Here is a 19455-nt window from a genome sequence, read left to right as displayed (position 1 = left end):
TGGGTGGCCCGAATTCAGAGGGGACAAGGCCTAATCAGACCCCCGAGCCTCAGCCGTGCCCCTTACACTGCTGCCTCTCGCAAGCTCTCCTCGCAGCTGAGAGGGGGATCCTCCTCCCATCCTGCCCTGTCCAGCAGGGAGCCCTGTGCATGTGCAGTGAAAGAGAGGGCCAGGGTGGGGACCCAAGGGACTGCCAGGCACTTTTTTCCTATGAACTTCTGCGTTTTGAGGACACTAGACATCTTCCTAGTTCACGTGCCCCGATCCCTGCAACCCTCTTTGAGAGCACAAAAGGAGCCGCCCCTCCTGGCCTCGTAATTCTGCTGGTGGCACCTGGATCCTGCTCCTGGCTCCTCCCTGACACTGCACGGTTCTGCCGCTTCTTCCAGTGAAGTTCTCGTGGGTGCGTCTGTCCTGGGTCCGTTCTCACCACCCTGTGGACTCGCACTGCATGCAGCAGGAGCCACATGTCAGCTGGTGCTGGGGCTGTGGTACCCTGAGGGGCCTGGGCAGGGAGGCTGCTAGAGCTGGTTTACTTTCACCACGTGAGAGCTTTTTGATGTCCTTGATGTTTCATATATAGTGAAGACTTTACCCTCATATTAAAAGATTGATATTTACATTTTTAAAGTTAAAAATTCAGCAAACTGGTTTATTTTCCTGCAGCTTTCAATTTCAGCATTGTTTTTGTGTATCTGGCACGTTCTGTCACTTTGGGGGGATTGGTTTTGTTTTCCTTCTTAAGTCAATTTTATGGACATGTAATTTAAAATATTCCTAATTAAAGTATACAGCTCAATGAGTTTTGACAACTACATACACCTGTGTGCCCACCACCAAGTAGAGATTTAGAACATTTTTATCACCCCAAGTTCCCTCTGACCCCTGCCATCAGATCTGCACATGCCGGCCCTGGAGCCAAGAGTCACCACCAGGGATCCCTTTTGCCTGTTCCTGCTTGAAATGAATGGGGTCGCTCTGCACGTCCTCCTGGTGCTGGCTGCTTCCACCAGACTGCATTTTTGTGACATGTTGCTGTCCATCGGTGGTGGTTTATTGCTGGGGAGGACTGTGCTGCATGGATGTGCCACAGGTCACCGGCCCATTTATCTGTGGGTGACCATGGGGGAGATGCCAGTTTTTCTCACCAACACATTTAAGGGGCCTTTAGTGAATATTTTATTCCATTTACTGATTTAGTAAATGAAATCTCTTTACATATTTTAGTCATGTAAAATGCATATAAATACATAAGTATACATTTAAAATACATGTAAAATGATAATACATGTAAGTATATTCATAGTACCAAAGAACAAAGCTGGAGGACTGACAGGTGTAATCTCAACCTACTGTAAAGCTACAGCAGTCAAGACAATGTGGTGCTGACAGAAAATAGATCAATGGACAGATAGAGAGCCCAGCAGACCCACAAAAACATAGTCAACTGGACTTTGACAAAGGAGTGAAGGCAGTCCAGTGGAGAAAGGACAGTCTTTGCCCCAAATGAAGCTGGAACAACTAGACATCCACATGCAAAAATAAATCTAGACACAGACCTCACACTTTTTACAAAATTAATTCACAGGTAGGCCTAAATGGAAAACTATAAAACTTCTTGAAGAAAACATAGGAGAAAATCTGGTGCCCTTGGGTTTGGTGATGACTTTTTAGATACAACACTAATAGCACAATCCATGAAAGAAAAAAGTTGGTAGGTTGGACTTCATTATGATTAAAACTTTTGCTTTGCAAAAGACACTGTTAACGAGAATGAAAAGATAAGTTACGGGTTATAGAAAATATTTGCAGAACATGTGTCTGATAAGGGATGCATTCAAATATGCAAAGAACTCTTAAAGCTCAATAATAAGAAAAGAAACACCGTAATTAAAAACTGGGCAAACAGGGCTGGCTGGTTAGAGCACAGTGTTGTAACCCCAAGGTCATGGGTTCAGATCCTCATATTGGCCAGCTGTCCAAAAAAAAAAAAAACTGGGCAAATAATCTAAACAGATTCCTCATGAGAGAAGACATACAGTTGGCAAATAGCACACAGAAAGATACTCACCATCACTTGTCATTAGGGGGTTTCACACTGAGAACAGTGAGATGCTACTGCACACCCATCAGAGTGGCTGGCATTTGAAGAACTGTCAGCACCGGATGCTGGCAGGGACTCAGAGCAGCAGGAACCCCCACTCATTGCCAACGTGCCACAAAATGGTGTGGCAATGCTGGAAGACAGGCTGGCAGTCTCTTATGGAACCAAACATACTCTTAGCATGTGATCAGGCAGTCGCATTTCTAAGTATCCAAAAACCTGCACGTGACTGTTTATAGCAGCTTTATTCATAATCCCTCAAAATTGCAAGGAGCCGAGATGTCCGTTAGTAAGGGAGTGGGTGAATGAGGGTGCTCTGTCAGACGTGGAGTACCTCAGTGAAGGAGGCCAGTGAAGGGCTACATGTCACATGATGGCACTCTGGAAAAGGTGAGATTGCGTGGGGATAAAAATGTCAGTGGTTTCCAGGGGAAGGAGAGGATGAGCAGGTGGAGCCCAGGGCATTTTTGCAGTAGTGAGATTGCTCTGATGGTGGACACAGGACACTGCATTTGTCCAGACCCATAGAAGGGACAACACAAAGATAAACCTTAATGTGTGCAAATTAAACTGATTTAGGAGGTCGGGGAAGGCAGGCAGGCAGACTGGGACCAGGGATTCTAACCCTGTTAAAGAAGCAACCTTCCCGGAGGGGCCAGGGAGGAGGTGCTAAGTAGCTCGGAAACCGAGTGACATCTGTAAGACAGAAGCCACAGGAACTGCATGGAGCACTGCACTCTAGACAGTGTGTCCCTGATGCACTGGGTGCCCGTTCTGTTACTGCTGGATGTCGTGTGCTCTTAAGGCAGGTGATGGTGCAGGGAGATTCACTGTTGGAGGGGAGCACACAGATCATCAAGGGGAGGGGGCTAGAGCAGTCTGAGAGGCTGGGGTATGGTTGGAGACATCACTAAGAACTCATGTCCAACGCAATATTGTACAGAGGGTTACAGATGGGCATGTTTATAATGTGTGTGTGCACACATTGGTTCATATACACATACATCTTGTTGCTCTGTGAGCTGAAAGGGCTTAGAACCAACTGTACTCCAGCAGCCCCGAGCACACCTAGTGCCCAGGTTAGGGTTCTAATATTCTCCAGCAGAAGCACCCAGGCTCCTTGGAGAAGTGGCTCATTCTAGGAATGGGGGAGGAAGTGTCGACGATAAGCCTGGAGCCTCTCGTAGTGCCACAAAGTCAGGAAGTGCTCAGAAAAACAAACCGGAGCCCCACAATGATGCGGTTATGTCAAAGGACACAGGAGCCAACAGAGAGCTCCCAGTGGCCAAAGCTGGAACAATCTGAGCAACAAAACAGTGTTGGAATATAACCCAAAGTATAAAATAAGTATTCATGAGTCCATACCAATATATGTGGTTAGACAGTGAGTGGGAAAAGAGATGAATCTCACCTGCAGGAGAACACCACACAGACTGTGCAGATTCTGCACCTAAAGGGAGGCAGCGTGTGACTCCCTGTCCCTACTGTGTGCTGTGCAGTGTGGACAGGGCTGGGAGATGGTGTCACAGTGGAGAAACCTGCCCGGCACAGCGCGGCCAGACACTCAAGGTCAGCGTCTACATCGTAAGTCCCGTTACAGTGCAGACCCGGGACGTGATGTGATGACAGGAAAAACCTCTGTGGTTTCCTCCCCAACCTGCAACCCCAGTCTAATCATGAGAAAAACAGCAGACACGTCTCAACAGAGGGACATCCTGCAATGTACGGGACCAGACTCCTCGAAAGTGTCCAGGTCATCACAAACAAGGAGCGTCTGGGAAACTGTCACAGCCAAGAGGAGCCTAAGGAGACGTGATGAGTAAATGTCACGTGGTGTCCTGGATGGGTGTGGGACAGGAAAAGGACAGCAGGGGAAACAGGAAATCTGAATCAAGCATGGACCTTAGTTGTTAATAATGTATCGATCCTGGCTTATTAATTGTGACAGATGCCCCTACTAAGATGGGGGTATTGGGGCAGCTGGGTGCGTGATCTGTGGGAAGTCTGTGCCATCTTCATGATAATTCTGTAAATCTAAAACTTCTCTAAAAGTTTACTTTAGAGGTGTAATTTATTTGTTTTCTTTTCAGAGTAACTTTCTTTGCCCTACTGATATACCTTCCCAAGCACTTAAGTAATTCTTACAAACTAGTCTTATACAGTCATCGTAAATAAGTCGGTCCCTGGGCTGCATGCTGTGTGTTGAAGCCACAAGGCTGACCTGGTGCTCTGGACACCAGGCAGCGCATAGCAACCCCATGTGGCCATGGCATGCTGTCCAGCCGGGGCGGGTGTGACACAGCATCGTCACTCAGGGACATGGGCAGTGGCTCCCTTAGTACCTGTGTCCCTCTTTTCATTTCTCTCCTTTCTAGGCTGTGGGAAAGTATTTACTGCCGTCCCACCTAACATCACAGCCCTCTTCCACATACCGTGGAAGGACAGCCACGTTGGGGCCTGTGTCTGGCTCTAGGGGGCCCCACGAGGTACTTTCACATCTGTGGCGGGCTGTGCAGTAGGCTGTCTGTCTCCCACCCCTCAGCCTCCTACTGCCTGGAGGCTGGTCCAAAATCTCACATGTGCCCTTGGGGGGTTGGGACATAAACGTCCTGCCATGGATGAGACCCTTGTCCTGGCTGCATGAAGGGCAGCAGGCAGCCCTTTTGTGTGCCCCAGTCCTGCAAGGCTTGGGCTGGCCATCCCAGCAGGGCTCGGCCTCACCTGCATCTGCTTGGGGCTTTCAAGACCCAGGTGTTCTTGGCAGGCAGAGGAGAATTTCAGACTGAAAGTTGTTGCTAGATGTTTTTTAAGAGTGCTTTTGTTGACTCTCTGTGACCCATCTGTCCTGGCAGTCAAATGAATGTGTGTTTGTACGCAGCAGCTTCATTCACAGTAGCCACAACTTAGGGGCAGCAGAGTGTGTCAGTATCTTGTGGTATGACCGTCAACAGAAAGTCATTCAGTGCCAGGGGAGCAGGTGGTGCTACAGGTTGTGGCCAGTGTGTCCCTCAGACCCCTAATCCAGTGAGACCAAGCAGGACGGGCACATTCGTGCACGTGCAGAGCTGCAGAGTGGGTGCATGGCCAGGGTGGGGGCTGTGGCGGTGAGCAGTGCTGTCTGCACATCCACTGACCCGTTCTCTGGCAGATGGTGGGACTCGGCTGGCCTTGTCCTACCTGCTACTTGGCCCCTCACTCCTACCGGGGGGCTGTGCTTCCATCTTGTGCACCTGTGATTTATGCATTTTATATGGTTGTAGCTACAGCACTTACATGCCCGTCTTATGGATGACAGGAGCCCTGCTGGTGTTGGATGAGGTGACCTAATAGGATAGGAGAGTCTATAGAAACACCTACAGGGCCCCACCCTGTGGGAGCAGAAAGCTTTATGAGCCTGACATCTTCCCATCACACATGGGCTTTAGTGAACCCTGGTTGTCTACGGAATTTTAGGGTTTTTTTTAAGTAAAGCACGTGTCTTAGTGGTGTAACTTTACAAGGCCTTCTCCTGAGAGGCAGTTGAGTCCCGGGTGGTGGAGTCGCCTGGGCCCAGCAGACCAGCCTGCCCTGCTGTGGACGCCGGCCCTGCCCCATCCCCCGGTGTCAGGGGCTGTCCCACGATGGGTGTCCTGGGGTCCCTGCTGCCTCCCACCTGGGAGATTTTTACACACACTGAGGGGTTGTTTGTTCTTTATTTACAGAGGTATTGTGGCCAGTATTTTGGTTTTCTTATGTTTTGGAGTCACACAAGCTAAAGACGGGCCATTTTCCAGACCTCATCCAGGTAACTCACCATTTCTTTTTCCATGTGTGCCTCGTGGCAGTGCTGTTCTGAGCACCACTCTGTGTCTGTTCTGCTGAGTGTGAATGTCCTGTCCTTCCCACGGCTACCACGGCCACTGTTCTCACAGCAGGGGCGCAAGGGTGTGCGGTTGGTGCAGGGCTGTCCGCCGCTCCTCTTCTTTCAGCCTCTGGAGATTTCATCCAGACCCTCTCCAGTCCTGGTGCTCTGTGCCCTGTCCACCAGCTCTCATGCCCTCTCTTCCTGCAGACCAGGCTGTACCCAGGGCCATTGGGTAGGGCTGGCATGGGCTCCAGCTGGGGGCCAGGTTGCCACCCATCGCTGCCGTTGAGTGGTTACTGTCATTCTATGCCTCTGTTGCCCTGCCCCTGAAGTTTATGGCAGTTCTAACAAATCTCTGGGGACCAGACCAGTGCTCTGTCCCAGTCTCCTCCTGGTCACCCCTCAGCCCCAGCTGTGCCCCAGGGCTGAAGCCTCTAGGAGGGTGGCCCAGGCTGCTGTAGGGTTGTTTGGATTCCATGAAGGGTCACAACATAGTAATTAGAAACAAATTTCTTTCTTTTTTTTTTTTTTTTTTTTTTGGTGGCTGGCCTGTTTGGGATCCAGGATCTGAACCCTTGACCTTGATGTTACAACACCACTCTCTAACCAAGTGAGCTAACTGGCCAGCGCACATATTTCTTTTCTTTCTCAACAGGGCACATATTCCAGAAAATTTGGAAAATAGGAAAAATATTTTTAAATAAAAATAAAACCACTTGCAAAAAATAACCATTATTAATTTTTGACATGCTTGTGTACTTAGACTTCTGTTTGCCTATACAAGGGGTCCTGACAAAGTTCATGGAAGGGTACTATCTTTTAATTCAGTTTTTCTTTCTTTCTTTTTTTTTTTTTTCTGTGACCAGCTGCACCGCATTCAGCCAGTGAGCGCACTGGCCATCCCTATATAGGATCTGAACCCGTGGAGGGAAAGCGCTGCTGCGCTCCCAGCGCCGCACTCTTCCGAGTGCGCCACGGAGTCGGCCCTAATTCAGTTTTTCCACTAACCTTTTGAAACACCCTCGTACATATACATAGACTCAAAAACATTGCAATAATATTGTGTATTAATTAGTTCGTTTCTGTTGCTTATAACAGAATAATTTATAAAGAAACTGGGTAATTTATAAAGAAACAAAATATTTTTCCTTACAGTTTGGAGGTTGGGAAGTCCAAAGTCCAGGGAACACATCTGGTGAGGACCTTTTGTGTGAGAACTCTCTACAGGGTCCTGTGGGGACCAGGATGTCACATGATCAGAATGGGCTGAGCAGGAGAGAACTAAGCTTCTGACTTGCCTCCTTATAAACCCATCAGGACCACGCCCATGACCACCCGTTAAACCATCAATGGATCAATCCTCACGATCTAATCACCTCCTAAAGGCATCACCTTTCAATTACCATGATTGGATTTCCCACCCTCTAACACTGTTACGCAGGAGGTCAAGTTTCCAACACCTGAGCTTTTGGGGGACACGTGACAGATAGCATATGCATACTGTGTGTTTTGCTTCTTTTTTTTTGGCTGGTTGCTACAGTGATTGAAACCCCAACCTTGGTGCTGCCAGCCCCATGCTGTGACCAGTCAAGCCGGCTGGCCGGCTGCATGTAATTCTGTGTCACGCACATTTCACTTTAGGTTTGGCCCAGCATCGTGTGTGTGTGTGTGTGTGTGTGTGTGTGTGTGTGTGTGTGTGTGTGTGTGTGTGTGTGTGTGTGTGTGTGTGTGTGTGTGTGTGTGTGTGTGTGTGTGTGTGTGTGTGTGTGTGTGTGTGTGTGTGTGTGTGTGTGTGTGTGTGTGTGTGTGTGTGTGTGTGTGTGTGTGTGTGTCCTTTATTTTCTTTTTCTTTTGTTTTATCATTGCACAATGTAAACATTTTTTATGGCCCTTTACCAATTTCTTCCTAATCCCCCCTCTGTCTCCCCCTGTCCCACCTCTGGCATTTCCTTAATCTCATTTTGAAAATTCAAGGAATTATTGCAATTGTTGTGTCTTTCTTTCTTTCTGTTTCTTTTTTTTAAGCTCCCACTTACCAGTGAGGACATGCAGTATTTCTCTTTCTGTGCCTGGCTTGTTTCACTTAGTACGATTTTTTCTAAGTTCATCCATGCTGCTGTGAATGGCAGAATTTCATTCTTTTTTATGGCAGAGTGGTATTCCATTGAGTGCATATTCCACATTTTCCTTATCCATAGTCATCTGTCAATGGACATTTAGGTTGGTTCCAACTCTTGGCTGTTGTAAACAGAGCTTCAATAAACATGGGGTGTGGGTGTCCCTTCAGCACGATGATTTCCTTTCCTCTGGGTGTGGGGGTGATATATATTGTAGAACCACCCTCTAGGGGAGATGTGTGCCTGAGGGTCAGTTAGTGCTGTGGTTGTGAGGGAGGCTCTGAGCAGGGAGGGGACTGGTGAGCCCCTACTTATGCCGGGTTTTGAGAAGTCCCCTGGGGTGCCCACTGGGCTGTGCAGTGTTGAGTGGCCTTCTCTATGGGCTCAGGCACCAGGGCACGTCCCGCCAGGCCTCAGAATGATTTGGGCTGCTAACCAGAGCAATGGAAGAGTGAGTGGTGGTTTAAAAACTCCCAAATTGCTCCGTGAAGAACAAGGAGCCGTCGAGTGCTTGTCGGGTTGATCTGGAGGAGGAAGAGCTGCTGGTTCATGTGCTTGTCCTCCATGAGAGGCATATCGAATACCTCCTGTGTGCTGGCATCGCCGGTCGCGGGGACAGACAGTGGGACAGAGGGCTCGGGTCGGACTGGTCAGTGGGCAGCAGCTTGTCTTGGCATTTGGTCCCTGGGCACAGGAAGAGGCTCCTGGGAGGCCCTCAGCTCTGTCCAGTTCAGCAGTTGGATCTTCACGTCACCTGGTGGGGTGCAGGTTGTCTTGGTCTGAAGGATTTTGAAGCTTCTGGAAGCTCTCGCTGTGGTTTCTTTGCGGTGTGTGAGCATCACCCCAGCTACCCCTGGGCGGGATTGTCTTCTCCCTCTTGACGGAGGCATGCACATGGTTTCTAAGTTTTAATTTTGAACTCACCTCTACCCTTTTTCTTTCAATTTTGTTGTCTTTGCATAAACTCTGTTTCTTTGCCAGTCTTTTATTTATTGACAAAGGAGCCTGTCCTGGAGCCAGCTTCTGCCCACATCTTTTTAACCTGGTGGCTGGCAGGGAACCCTCGAGCCGCTGCAGTCAGGATACACTTGAAGTGCACACGTGGATAGCCCTCTGCAGCGCAGCTCTCTGAGGGAGCAGCTCCAGAAAGGGGTCCCTGCGGGCCCCCTCCTGCCTTCCTCCTGCTCCCCTGGTTCTGGCCCAGGAATGCCCAGGCTCAGGCTGCCACAGCTGTCGCCACTAGCAGTGGGGCCCCGTGAGAGGAGCAGAAGTGAGCTTCCAGGAGGCCCGTGGGGAGCTGCTTTGTTTGGCTGCAGTTCCGACTGAGACGAGTTTGAGGCAAGTCGTGTCCGTTAGGGGAGGCGGCCCTGCCCCCACGATCACGTTTTCATCTGCGGCTCCCTCCAGCAGCTGGAGTAGATCAGAGCGTGGCCAGTGCTGTGGAGGCTGCTGTGGGTCTCTGCCTCTCAGATTTGATGTTCAAGAAGACAAATGAGAGTGCTATGTTTGGGCAGGGGTCCTCGGATCAGGGAAGCCAACTTCTGGGGTCACTGGAGCTGGTTGAGGAGAGAGTGGGGAAAGTGGGTGAATGGCCTGCTGGATGGGGGGGGGGGGTGCTGGTGGGATCCAAAGGGCAGGGTGGCGGGTCTGAGATGACCACCTTTCTGAATCAGGGCCCTCCCTGGAATGGGGAATAAAAGCAGGACCTGAAGCAGCGATGGGGGAAGAGACAAGTTTCAGACGTGATGTCCAAGAGGGCAGACTCCTCTGGAGCGCCTGCACAGGCCCCTGCCCTGGACGCGGGGCCCTTGGGGTGAGGCTGCCCCTGAGCTAATTTCACACAAGTCTCTCGCTGCTCTTGAGCCAGAGTTCCAGAAAGATCCTTCCCGTCCTCCAAGTGTGAAGAACATGCTTGTTGTGAGTTTGTGACCTCTGTTGTCTACCTTGCGTCCCAGAACGGTGTCAGCAGATTTTCCTGAGAACTTTCCACATTTGTATTTCCTGCCTCTGCAGTCTGGCTTCCTCCTGCAGTGCGGGGTTTGGCTCCAAAACCACGAGTGAGCGCGCTTTGTAGCGAGCTCCTCAGTGCGTGGGGAAGCCAGGAATTTAGGGATGGCTTAACATTAGAAGTCTGTTAATGTACTTCAGCACATTAGTGTGTATTAAAGGGAAAAAACGGATCCTCTTAAATGCAGAAAAGTAAAAGTTCATACTCATCCGTGACAAAAACTTGGTATGCTGGCATAGAAAAATTTTTTTTTAATTTATTGGCCTTTCTGATGAAATGAAAGATTTTTTTCACATGATAAAAGGTATCCACCGAATGCTTAATGATGAAAGCTGGAAGCATTGCCAGTGCACAGAAGACTCTCGCTGTTCCTGTCCAGCTGTTTATGGGTCTCCTATACCACTGCAGTAAGAAAAGAAAAGAAAGAAAAGACTTAAGAACTAGAGTGGAAGAAACGAAGGAAAAAACATTTCGCACTTCAGAGAGAAACTGAAATGGCTTAATTCTGCGTTAGACTTTCTTTATAAAGACTCTACCAGGAATGTGTGAAGGGCCTGAAACAGACCCTGTGTGTGTCCAGGAGCCACGCGGGGGCCCCTGGAGGCTTTCTGCCAGGAGCCAGTGCAGGGAGGGGAGGGACCTCAGAAGACCCAAGGTCTGGGGCGCTCTAACATCTCTGTGCTGTCTTTGTCTTTGCAGCTTACTGGAGGTTTTGGCTCTGCGTCAGTGTGGTCTATGAGCTATTTCTCATCTTCATACTCTTCCAGGTAAGCAGTCTTTTTTGGTTGGATAAACTCTGGGAACTTAGGGGACGAGTGGCCCCAGGCAGGGTGAGTGACAGATGGTGGGTGGAGGCGGCTGTGCACACTCTGGCCGGACCCCAGCCAAAGTGGCCGTTGGCATTCAGCAGTCCGCTCCACATGTACGGCGCCAGTGGGGGCAGGGCCCAGCAATGCAGACAGCTCAGCCTTCACATCCAGATCTGAGCAGGTGCCCGATGAGGGAAGACAGCAGGTCTGGTCCTGAGACTCGGGCGAGGCCTCTAGAGGATCTCAGGGCCCACAGTCCTGGGCACCTCTGTCTGCGGTGGCCCTGGTGGCTTCGTGTGCTTTCTCCCTGCTGTACTTGCTCCACCAGGTGTGCAGGCGGAGCTGGACCTCACCTCCTCAGTAAATCCTGGGGTAGGGTGTGTTGCTGCTAGTGTCTATTTCATTAATACTCTTTATTCTGCTTAATTTAATGAACCTACACTTTGGTGGCAACCTTCAGTTTACACAGGACTTTGCTATCACAGTCTCAGAATTCTGTCAGTGTGTAGCCAGGTTATTTATCATTTTGGTAAAGTTGAATTTGAGGGTAGGTGTATAGTTCTATGAATTTTAACACACATACGGATTTGTGGAAACACCAGCACAATGACCACACAAGACAGTCCATCAGCCCCAACCCTGGTGACCAGCGAATGAGTCTTGTCATGTTGTGTGAGTGGAGCTGCACAGCAGGTGACCTTTTGAGACTCCACATAACGCCCATGAGGCCTATCTGCATGTGTTCGTCCCTCTAGCTGCCCCTCATGCTGCTGGGTGGTGCTGCACTGCGCGGTGGGCCTCGGCTGCCCACTCGCCGTGTCGGAGACGTCTGGTCGTCTCCAGTGCGGGGCTGTTGCGGGTGGCGCTGTGCTCAGCACTCCTGTGCAGGCTTTTGTGTGAATGCGGTGTCTGTTTCACCGGGGGCGGCACCCAGCAGTGGGGTCGCTGGGCCACATGGCAGGTGTGTGTTTGACTTTCTAAGAGCCGTCCTGCTGCCCACCAGCGACTGGAACACTGCAGGTGCCCACGCCCTGCCAGCACAGGGACTGTTGTTTTTCTGTCAGTCGTTCTGACAGGCTTGTGGCGAGAACCTATGTGGCTTTCCTTTCCTTTCTCTAGCAGCTGGTGGTGCTGACCAGCCTCTCAGGCGTCTACCTGCCATGGGGATGTCCTCTGTGGTGAAGTATTCAAATTTTTGTCCCATCAGAAAACTGGGTTGTTTGGGGCCGACACATGGCTCACTCAGGAGAGTGCGGTGCTGATAACACCAAGGCCATGGGTTCAGATCCTATATAGGGATGGCCGGTTAGCTCACTGGGTGTGCGTGGTGCTGACACCACTTAAGATCCCCTTACCGGTCATCTTTTAAACAAAAAAAAAAAAAAGAAAATTGGGTTGTTTGCTTTTGTGGTGTTGCATTATGAAGGTTTTTTACCCAGTCCTTATACTCAGGCTTATCAGATGTGTGACTTCCAAATATTCTCCCTGAATCCTCGTTATTGACGTATACACATTGTTTCCTTTGTGGACTGTGCTTGGGATGTCATGTCTAAGGTTTCTTTGTCTTACCCTAGGTTATTAATATTTTCTCCTATGTTTTCTTCTAAAAGTTTCATAGTTTTATATTTTACAGTTAGGTCATTTTGAGGTTTTTTTAAATTTTGTTTTGAAATAATTGTAGATTTACTAGAAGTTGTAAAAAAAAAAAAAAGCTGCACAGGAGGTTCCGCACGCTCCCCACCCAGTCCCCAGTGGTGCTGTTTTACACAACCATAGAGCAACACCAAAACCAGGAATTTGATGGTGGTGCAGTCCGTGAAGCTATTCTGACTCCACCAGTTTTACAGGAACATGTGTACATATGTAGAATTCTGTGCAATCTTTTCGTAATGCATTAGAAAATGTTTTATTGTGGTAAAAAATAAAATTTACCATCTTTACTACTTTTAAGTGTACACTTCAGTAGTGTTAGGAATATTCCTGCTGTTGTGCAGCCTTCACCACCACCCGTCTCCGTAACTTTTCGTCTTGTACAACTGAACCTCTGCCCCCATTAAACACCAACTCCCCGCGCCCCTCCCCAGCCCCTGGCAGCCCCCATTCTACTTTCTGTCTCTGTGAATATGACTACTCTAGGGAACACGTAAAGTGGGGTCACACAGTAGTTGTCCTTTTGTGACTGGCTTATTTCACTCAGCATAAGTCCTCAAGGTTCATGGATGTTGTAGCATGTGTCAGAATTTCCTTTTTAAGGCTGAGTGATATTCCGCCATGTGGATGGACAGTTTCTTATCCCTTCATCCGCTGAGGCACACGTAGGGTGTTTCTGTCCCTTTGCTGTTGTGAATGCTGCTGTGAGAGCCTGGTGGACAGACCTCTCTTCCAGACCCTGCTTTCCACAGCGGCTGTGCAGCTCTTCCTTCCCACCAACGGTGCATGTCCTCTCCAACCCTTCTTCTCTTACATTTTTTGTCTGTGTTGTTGTGTCTCCGTTTTGAATGAAGCCATCCTGTTGGGTGTGAAGTGGTGTTTCATTTTAGTTTTGATGTCATTTCCGTATTGGCTTCTGTGCTGAGCATCTTCTCATGAACTTACTGGACATTTGTGTATCTTGTTTGGAGACCAGCTTTTCTTGGATCAATTTTTTTTTAACTGTCAATATTTTGCACAGATTTACAAAATTGTAAAGATAGTACAGAGTTCCCACGTACCCCACACACTTTCTATTATGCTGCCTTTCCTTAGTTCGGCTCATTTATTGCGATTAACAGTATGATACATCGTTAACCGAAGTCCATAATTCATTCACATTTCCTCAGTTTTACTGAACGTGGCTTTTCTGCCCCAGGGTCCCCATTACATTGAGTTGTCTTGTCTCCTTGGGCTCCTCTTGGCTGTGAGAGTTTCTCAGACTCTCCTTGTTTTCGATGACCTAGAGTTCTGAGGACTGGTCAGGCATTTTGTAGAGTGTCCTTCAAGTGGCATTTGAAACTAGGAAGTGTGAGTCCTCCCACCTTGTTCTTTTTTTTCAAGATTGTTTTGAGTCATCTGGGTCTCTTGCATTTCCAGATGAATGTGAGGATTGCCTTCTCCTTTTCTGTAGAAAGAGCAAGTAAAGTTTTGATAGGGATTGCATTGAATCTCTGATGTTAAGTCTTCAGTCCTTGAACATGGGATGTCTTTCCATTTATTTAGGTCTTCTTTAGTTTCTTTCAGCAATGTTTTCTAATTTTCCTTTGGATTGCTCATTGCTAGTGTATAGAAATACAACCTATTCTTGTATATTGGTCTTGTGTCCTGCAGCTTTGCCCAACTTGCTTGTTAGTTCTAATAGTTGTGTGTGTGTGTTTAGTTTTTTAGTGGATTCCTTAGGATTTTCTATATCCCAGGTCATTTATCTACAAACAGAGATAGTTTTCCTTCTTCCTTTCTAATCTGGATGCCTTTTATCTCCTTTTCTTGCCTAACTGCCCTGGCTGGAACCCCAGTACAGTGCTGGCTGCAGCTGGCAGGGGCAGACGTGCTTGTCTTACTGCCTAAGATTGGCTTTCAGTCTTCCCCACTAAGTGTGACATTAGCTGCGGGCTGTTCACAGATGTCACTTGTCAGCTTACCAGGTAAAGGAAGCTTTACGTATTGTGTTTCTAGTTTGTTGAGTGTTTTTTCATGAATGGTTGTTGGGTTTTGTCAAATGCTCTTTCTGCATCAAATGAGATGATCACATGGGTTTTTTCCTTTATTCATATGATGTATCACGTTGGTTGATTTTCTTAGTTTGAACCAACCTTGCATTCCTGGGATAAATTGCTCTTGGTCATGGTGTATAACCCTTTTTATATACTGCTGGATTTGGTTTCCTAGTATTTTGTCTAGGATTTTTGCATCCATATTCACAAGAGCTACTGGTCTGTAATTTTCTTGAAATGCGTTTTTGTGGTTTTGGCGCCAGGGTTAATTAGGATTTGTGTGGTGTTTTCCTCGTGATTTGAGTGGGTGGAGGTTCACACCATCTGCATAACTCATCACTGGTGATGCCGACCTTGACCTGCTGAGGTCATGTCCAGCAGACTTCTCCACTGTGAAGTGACCGTCTCTGTCCACACTGTGCTCTCAGAGGGAACTGACTGCAGAGCCTGCAGTAAGGGTGGGCTGAGGCTGCTCCTCCATGAGGGCGGGCTGTCTGCAGAGCACTGGGAATTCCTGTGTGGGGAGGTGTGTCCCTTCCCCACCATTACTCAGTCACTGGCTTCCGTCAGTGTGAACCATGGCTGTTCACAACACCCAGGTTGTGCCCAGGGCTACTTTACTTTGTGGCTCACACTCACTTGGCCACTGGGAGCTTGCGTTTGGTTCCCGTGTCACTTTAACAAAACCCCATCTTTATGAGTTCTTGGCTGTCTGTTCTTGTGGGCACTTCCTGACATCCTGGCACAAGAGGGCCCCCCCGGTTCATCCTGTATGTTCCCTGTCCCAGCCCCTGGGTCAGCCGCTTCTCCAGGGAGCCTGGGTCCTTTACTGGAGAATATGAGAAGCCAAGATCTGGGCTCTGGGTGTGCTCCTGGCTGCTGGTGTGTTGTGGCTTCTCGGGACCCTCGGGTGACAGAGCTGAGCATGTTCACATGTTGACAGTCACAGCCTAGTCACAGCCCTAATCATTCCCACATGCACACTGCAGCACCTGCCCTCTCCAAGGAACTGTATCAGCAGGGGAGGGCCATAGGGTCAGGGGTCTTGTGGGCCTTTACCAGGTGTGGAGTGTTCATATCTTGACCTCTTGGCCTGTCCAGCAGGGGTTTGGGGACTGGGGGCAACTGCCCCTTGAACACAAATTCTGCTGCTGGACTGGCCAAGCTCGTCTGCCTTGTTCTGTGCCTGTGGCTTTAGGGCCTGGACTTGATGTGGGGCTGGTCTCTGGACAAGTCTCCTACCTCCACGTGGCTGACCCTCAGACCCTGCTCATTTCCAAGGCACACGGACACTCTCATCCTCCCTGTCTGCATAGTCACGCCCCAGTGGAAGCAGCATTGGGGACAGGTGGTCCTGACTTTGAGAGGGTGGGGTCTCACAGCAGGATGAGGCAGAGATTGTGTCCAGTGCTGTGGGACTCGCTCACAAGATGCTGTGGCTCTGGGTGTCGCTTGCCCACAGATGCCTCAGACCGTGCCGTGTCCACCCAGCCCAAACCAACCAAGCTGGGAGCCAGCCTCCCACGTCACCTCCACCTGTGGCGTGGCCGGCATCCTCCTGCCTGCACATCTGCATATGCTCCCTTCCGCTGTCCCCTTCCTGGACCTCTGCTTTGTCGTTTGGTCTCCAGACCTTCAATCCTCCTCCTCTCTCTCCCTTGGTGTGGCCGGAGGGGCTCGAAGGGGGGGCAAGTGAGGCCTGCTTGAGGGACCCTCCTGTGTACCAAGGCCAAGAACAGCATCTGGCCTGTGTCAGCAACTATGTGTGAGGACAGATGTGTCCTCACGGGGAGGCCTCCTGTGAGTGCAGGCCCTCCTCCTGTGGTGCATCTGACCAGTGGTCTGAGTCCTGAGTCTCCTGGGAAGGCCACCTGTGCCCGCCTGCCCCAGAATGTGGAACATAGGGTTCCCCTCTGCACTCCGCCACCCCATCAGGACTTAGCCCCCAAATCTGCAGCCATAACAGGATGGGCTGCTGGGGACATAATTCACCTGCCACCAATCGCGTTTCAAGTTGCCACTGCCAGGGTCTGGCCCCACTAACAAGGGCACTGGCCTTGCAGACTGTCCAGGATGGCCGGCAGTTTCTGAAGTACATCGACCCCAGGCTGGGAGTCCCACTGCCAGAGAGAGACTACGGTGGAAACTGCCTCATATACGACGCAGGCAACAAGACCGACCCTTTCCACAATGTTTGGGTAAGGAGCTGGGAGCTCTGGGCAGCGTCCCTGACCAGGCATCAAGGGTCTCACAGCCTCCCCGGTGCTCCCCATTGTGACTGCATGGGCTCGGGCATGTCTGTCCTCCTCCCTTGCCCTGGGTTCCCCTCAGGGTCTCCTTCTGGCCAGAGACTTGCTCTCGACCCTTGTTCAGTTTGGATGGGGGCTTACTGGAGGGACGCTCACAATAGCACGTGTGTAAGGCTTCGTAGTGGCCCCAGGTTTGGCAGGTTCAGCAAGGGCAGGAACCGGGGCTGTGGGATCCATGCCTAAGGTTATCCCCTGTCCCCCACAGGACAAGCTGGACGGCTTCGTTCCCGCACACTTCATTGGCTGGTACCTGAAGGTATGGCCCCCTTGTCTGACCCAACATCCTGGTTCTCTGGGCAGTTCTGGCCACAGGGTTGGCCCTCAGTGCTGAGTGTGGTGGCTGGGCAGGACCTGAGTGGGATCCTGACCGCAGACCCTTGCTCTGTCCTCAGCATCAGGAGAGTGGAGACAGGTGGGCTGTGGGCAGGACCTGAGCCAGCCTTGCTCCGGCTCCACTCCTGTCCTGCTCAGGGGGACCTGAGCTGCCCGCCAGGCTGAGAGCAGTGCAGGGGCCTGGGTTGGGGATGCCGCAGCGGGTACGGGTTGCATTGCCCTGGGGGTCCTGGGGCCGTGTGTGCAAGGAGGCACGCTGTGCACACTCGGCTGATGAGGTGGGCCGGGCCGCAGACCCTGATGATCCGCGACTGGTGGATGTGCACGATCGTGAGCGTGATGTTTGAGTTCCTGGAGTACAGCCTTGAACACCAGCTGCCCAACTTCAGCGAGTGCTGGTGGGACCACGTAGGTGTCCGCAGCCTCCACCCTTGGGGGGAGGGACGCTGGAGTGGCTCTGGGCCTGCTCGGCGGGTCCCTGTGGCTCCCCCACCTTCGGACGCTTCTGGTGCAGTGCTGGGAGGGCCGCAGCGTCTGCCTCCCGCCTGGTTCTGCCCCCAGTGGATCATGGATGTGCTGGTCTGCAACGGGCTGGGCATCTACTGTGGCATGAAGACCCTTGAGTGGCTGTCCCTGAAGACCTACAAGTGGCAGGGCCTCTGGAACATCCCGACCTACAAGTATGTCCTGGGAGCCACAGGGGGTACAGGGGCCCTGTGTGGCTGTTGGAGGCAGCTCAGCCGCGTGTCTTGGTGGACCCCAAGGGCCGAGCCTGTCTCACGTGCTCCTCAGGAGGAGCAGCCTCCAGCCTAGATCTGACCGCTGCCGCCATGCTGGGCCGTCCTTGTGGTGCCCAGAACGTCGGGCCTGGGCTTTGCCTGGCTCCTCACCCCTCCCTGGCCCTTCTTGGGGGTTCTGGGATTATCCTTCTGCCTCTCCCCTCCCTGACTGCCTTTGTTTTGAAGTAGTTGCAGGTGCCCTGTCATTTTTACTTTGGGATTCAAGGAACAAGAATGTAAAAAAAGCCCTGGGGGGCTCTGGGAGTGGGGTCTCCCCTCCTGTCCAGGTGCCTCGGAGCATGTGAGTGGCTCGCGGCCTGTGGAGGGCCCTCACTGAGGGGCTGGAGTCGCTGGTCAGGCTGGAGGAGGGGCCTGGGGAGGAGAGGCTTGTGCCTGGGAGGCCAGGCCAGCGGCTCCGTGTCTGTCCCCAGGGAGGCCTCACTGTGTGGCCAAGAATGGCCTGGCAGTGGCCTCATGAGCAAGAGCAGTGCTGGCGCAGCAGTGCAGGGTGGGCCCCGGGTGGGCTGTGGTCCTCAGGCTGAGGGCACTGTGGTTCCCAGGGGCAAGATGAAGAGGATCGCCTTCCAGTTCACGCCCTACAGTTGGGTCCGCTTTGAGTGGAAGCCAGCCTCCAGCCTGCGCCGCTGGCTGGCCGTGTGCGGCATCATCCTGATGGTAAGGTGGCCGCTCGCGGGGCGGCGGCCACGGGCAGCCGGAGCTCGTGCTCACCCTCTTCTGCTCCCTAGTTTTTGTTGGCGGAGCTGAACACCTTCTACTTGAAGTTTGTGCTGTGGATGCCCCCCGAGCACTACCTGGTTCTGCTGCGGCTGGTTTTCTTCGTGAACGTGGGTGGCGTGGCCATGCGTGAGATCTACGACTTCATGGACGACCCGTGAGGGCCGCTGCCAGGCTGGGGACCAGAGGCTGGGAAGGGGGCCGCAGAGGGTGGGAGGCCAGAGCCTGTGTGAGCCCGAAGACCTCGTGGGGCGCTAGGGTGCACGGAGCCAGCTCTGCCTCCCTCTGCAGGAAGCCCCACAGGAAGCTGGGCCCACAGGCCTGGCTGGTGGCGGCCATCACGGTCACAGAGCTGCTCATCGTGGTCAAGTATGACCCCCACACACTCACCCTGTCCCTGCCCTTCTACATCTCCCAGTGCTGGACGCTCGGCTCTGTCCTGGTGCTTACCTGGACCATATGGCGCTTCTTCCTGCGGTGAGCACAGGTTGTGTTTCTGCAGCTGGGAGCCGCTGTCTTCCCCCTCCTGCTTTGCTGGCTGCCAGCTGCTGTAAGGGGCAGTGATGTCTGACCTGTCCTTGCGCCATCCCTCTGGCCATCTCTGTGTGAGCTTCCTGTTGGGGCAGTCCACCGTGGCCCTTCTGACCACTGCGGGTCCCCCATGCCTTTGCTCTGCACTGATGGATCTGGGCCCCGAGGGTTGAGATGGCCTGGCCTGGCCTCCTGTGCCT

At 51.5% G+C, this 19455-nt stretch overlaps 1 protein-coding gene across 3 annotated transcripts in view; it reads left to right on the top strand.

Annotated features, from left to right (window-relative positions):
* PTDSS2 (phosphatidylserine synthase 2) overlaps positions 1 to 19455 on the top strand; it is a 32981-nt gene that overhangs the window by 12516 nt on the left and 1010 nt on the right. For 2 of the 3 annotated variants that reach the window (XM_063093647.1, XM_063093648.1), the window contains exons 3-11: positions 5806 to 5888; positions 10773 to 10840; positions 16632 to 16766; positions 17083 to 17133; positions 17505 to 17618; positions 17772 to 17890; positions 18550 to 18664; positions 18736 to 18881; positions 19016 to 19201. In XM_063093647.1, the coding sequence (XP_062949717.1) occupies positions 5806 to 5888; positions 10773 to 10840; positions 16632 to 16766; positions 17083 to 17133; positions 17505 to 17618; positions 17772 to 17890; positions 18550 to 18664; positions 18736 to 18881; positions 19016 to 19201 (1017 nt within the window). The remainder of the gene's footprint in view (positions 1 to 5805; positions 5889 to 10772; positions 10841 to 16631; positions 16767 to 17082; positions 17134 to 17504; positions 17619 to 17771; positions 17891 to 18549; positions 18665 to 18735; positions 18882 to 19015; positions 19202 to 19455) is intronic. The other variant, XM_063093649.1, reaches the window with a different exon arrangement.

This window comes from Cynocephalus volans, chromosome 4 (genome assembly GCF_027409185.1).
Source record: "Cynocephalus volans isolate mCynVol1 chromosome 4, mCynVol1.pri, whole genome shotgun sequence".
Lineage (NCBI taxonomy): Eukaryota > Metazoa > Chordata > Mammalia > Dermoptera > Cynocephalidae > Cynocephalus > Cynocephalus volans.
Note: the sequence above shows the minus strand (reverse complement) of the source record. Positions and strands in the feature narration are given on the sequence as shown.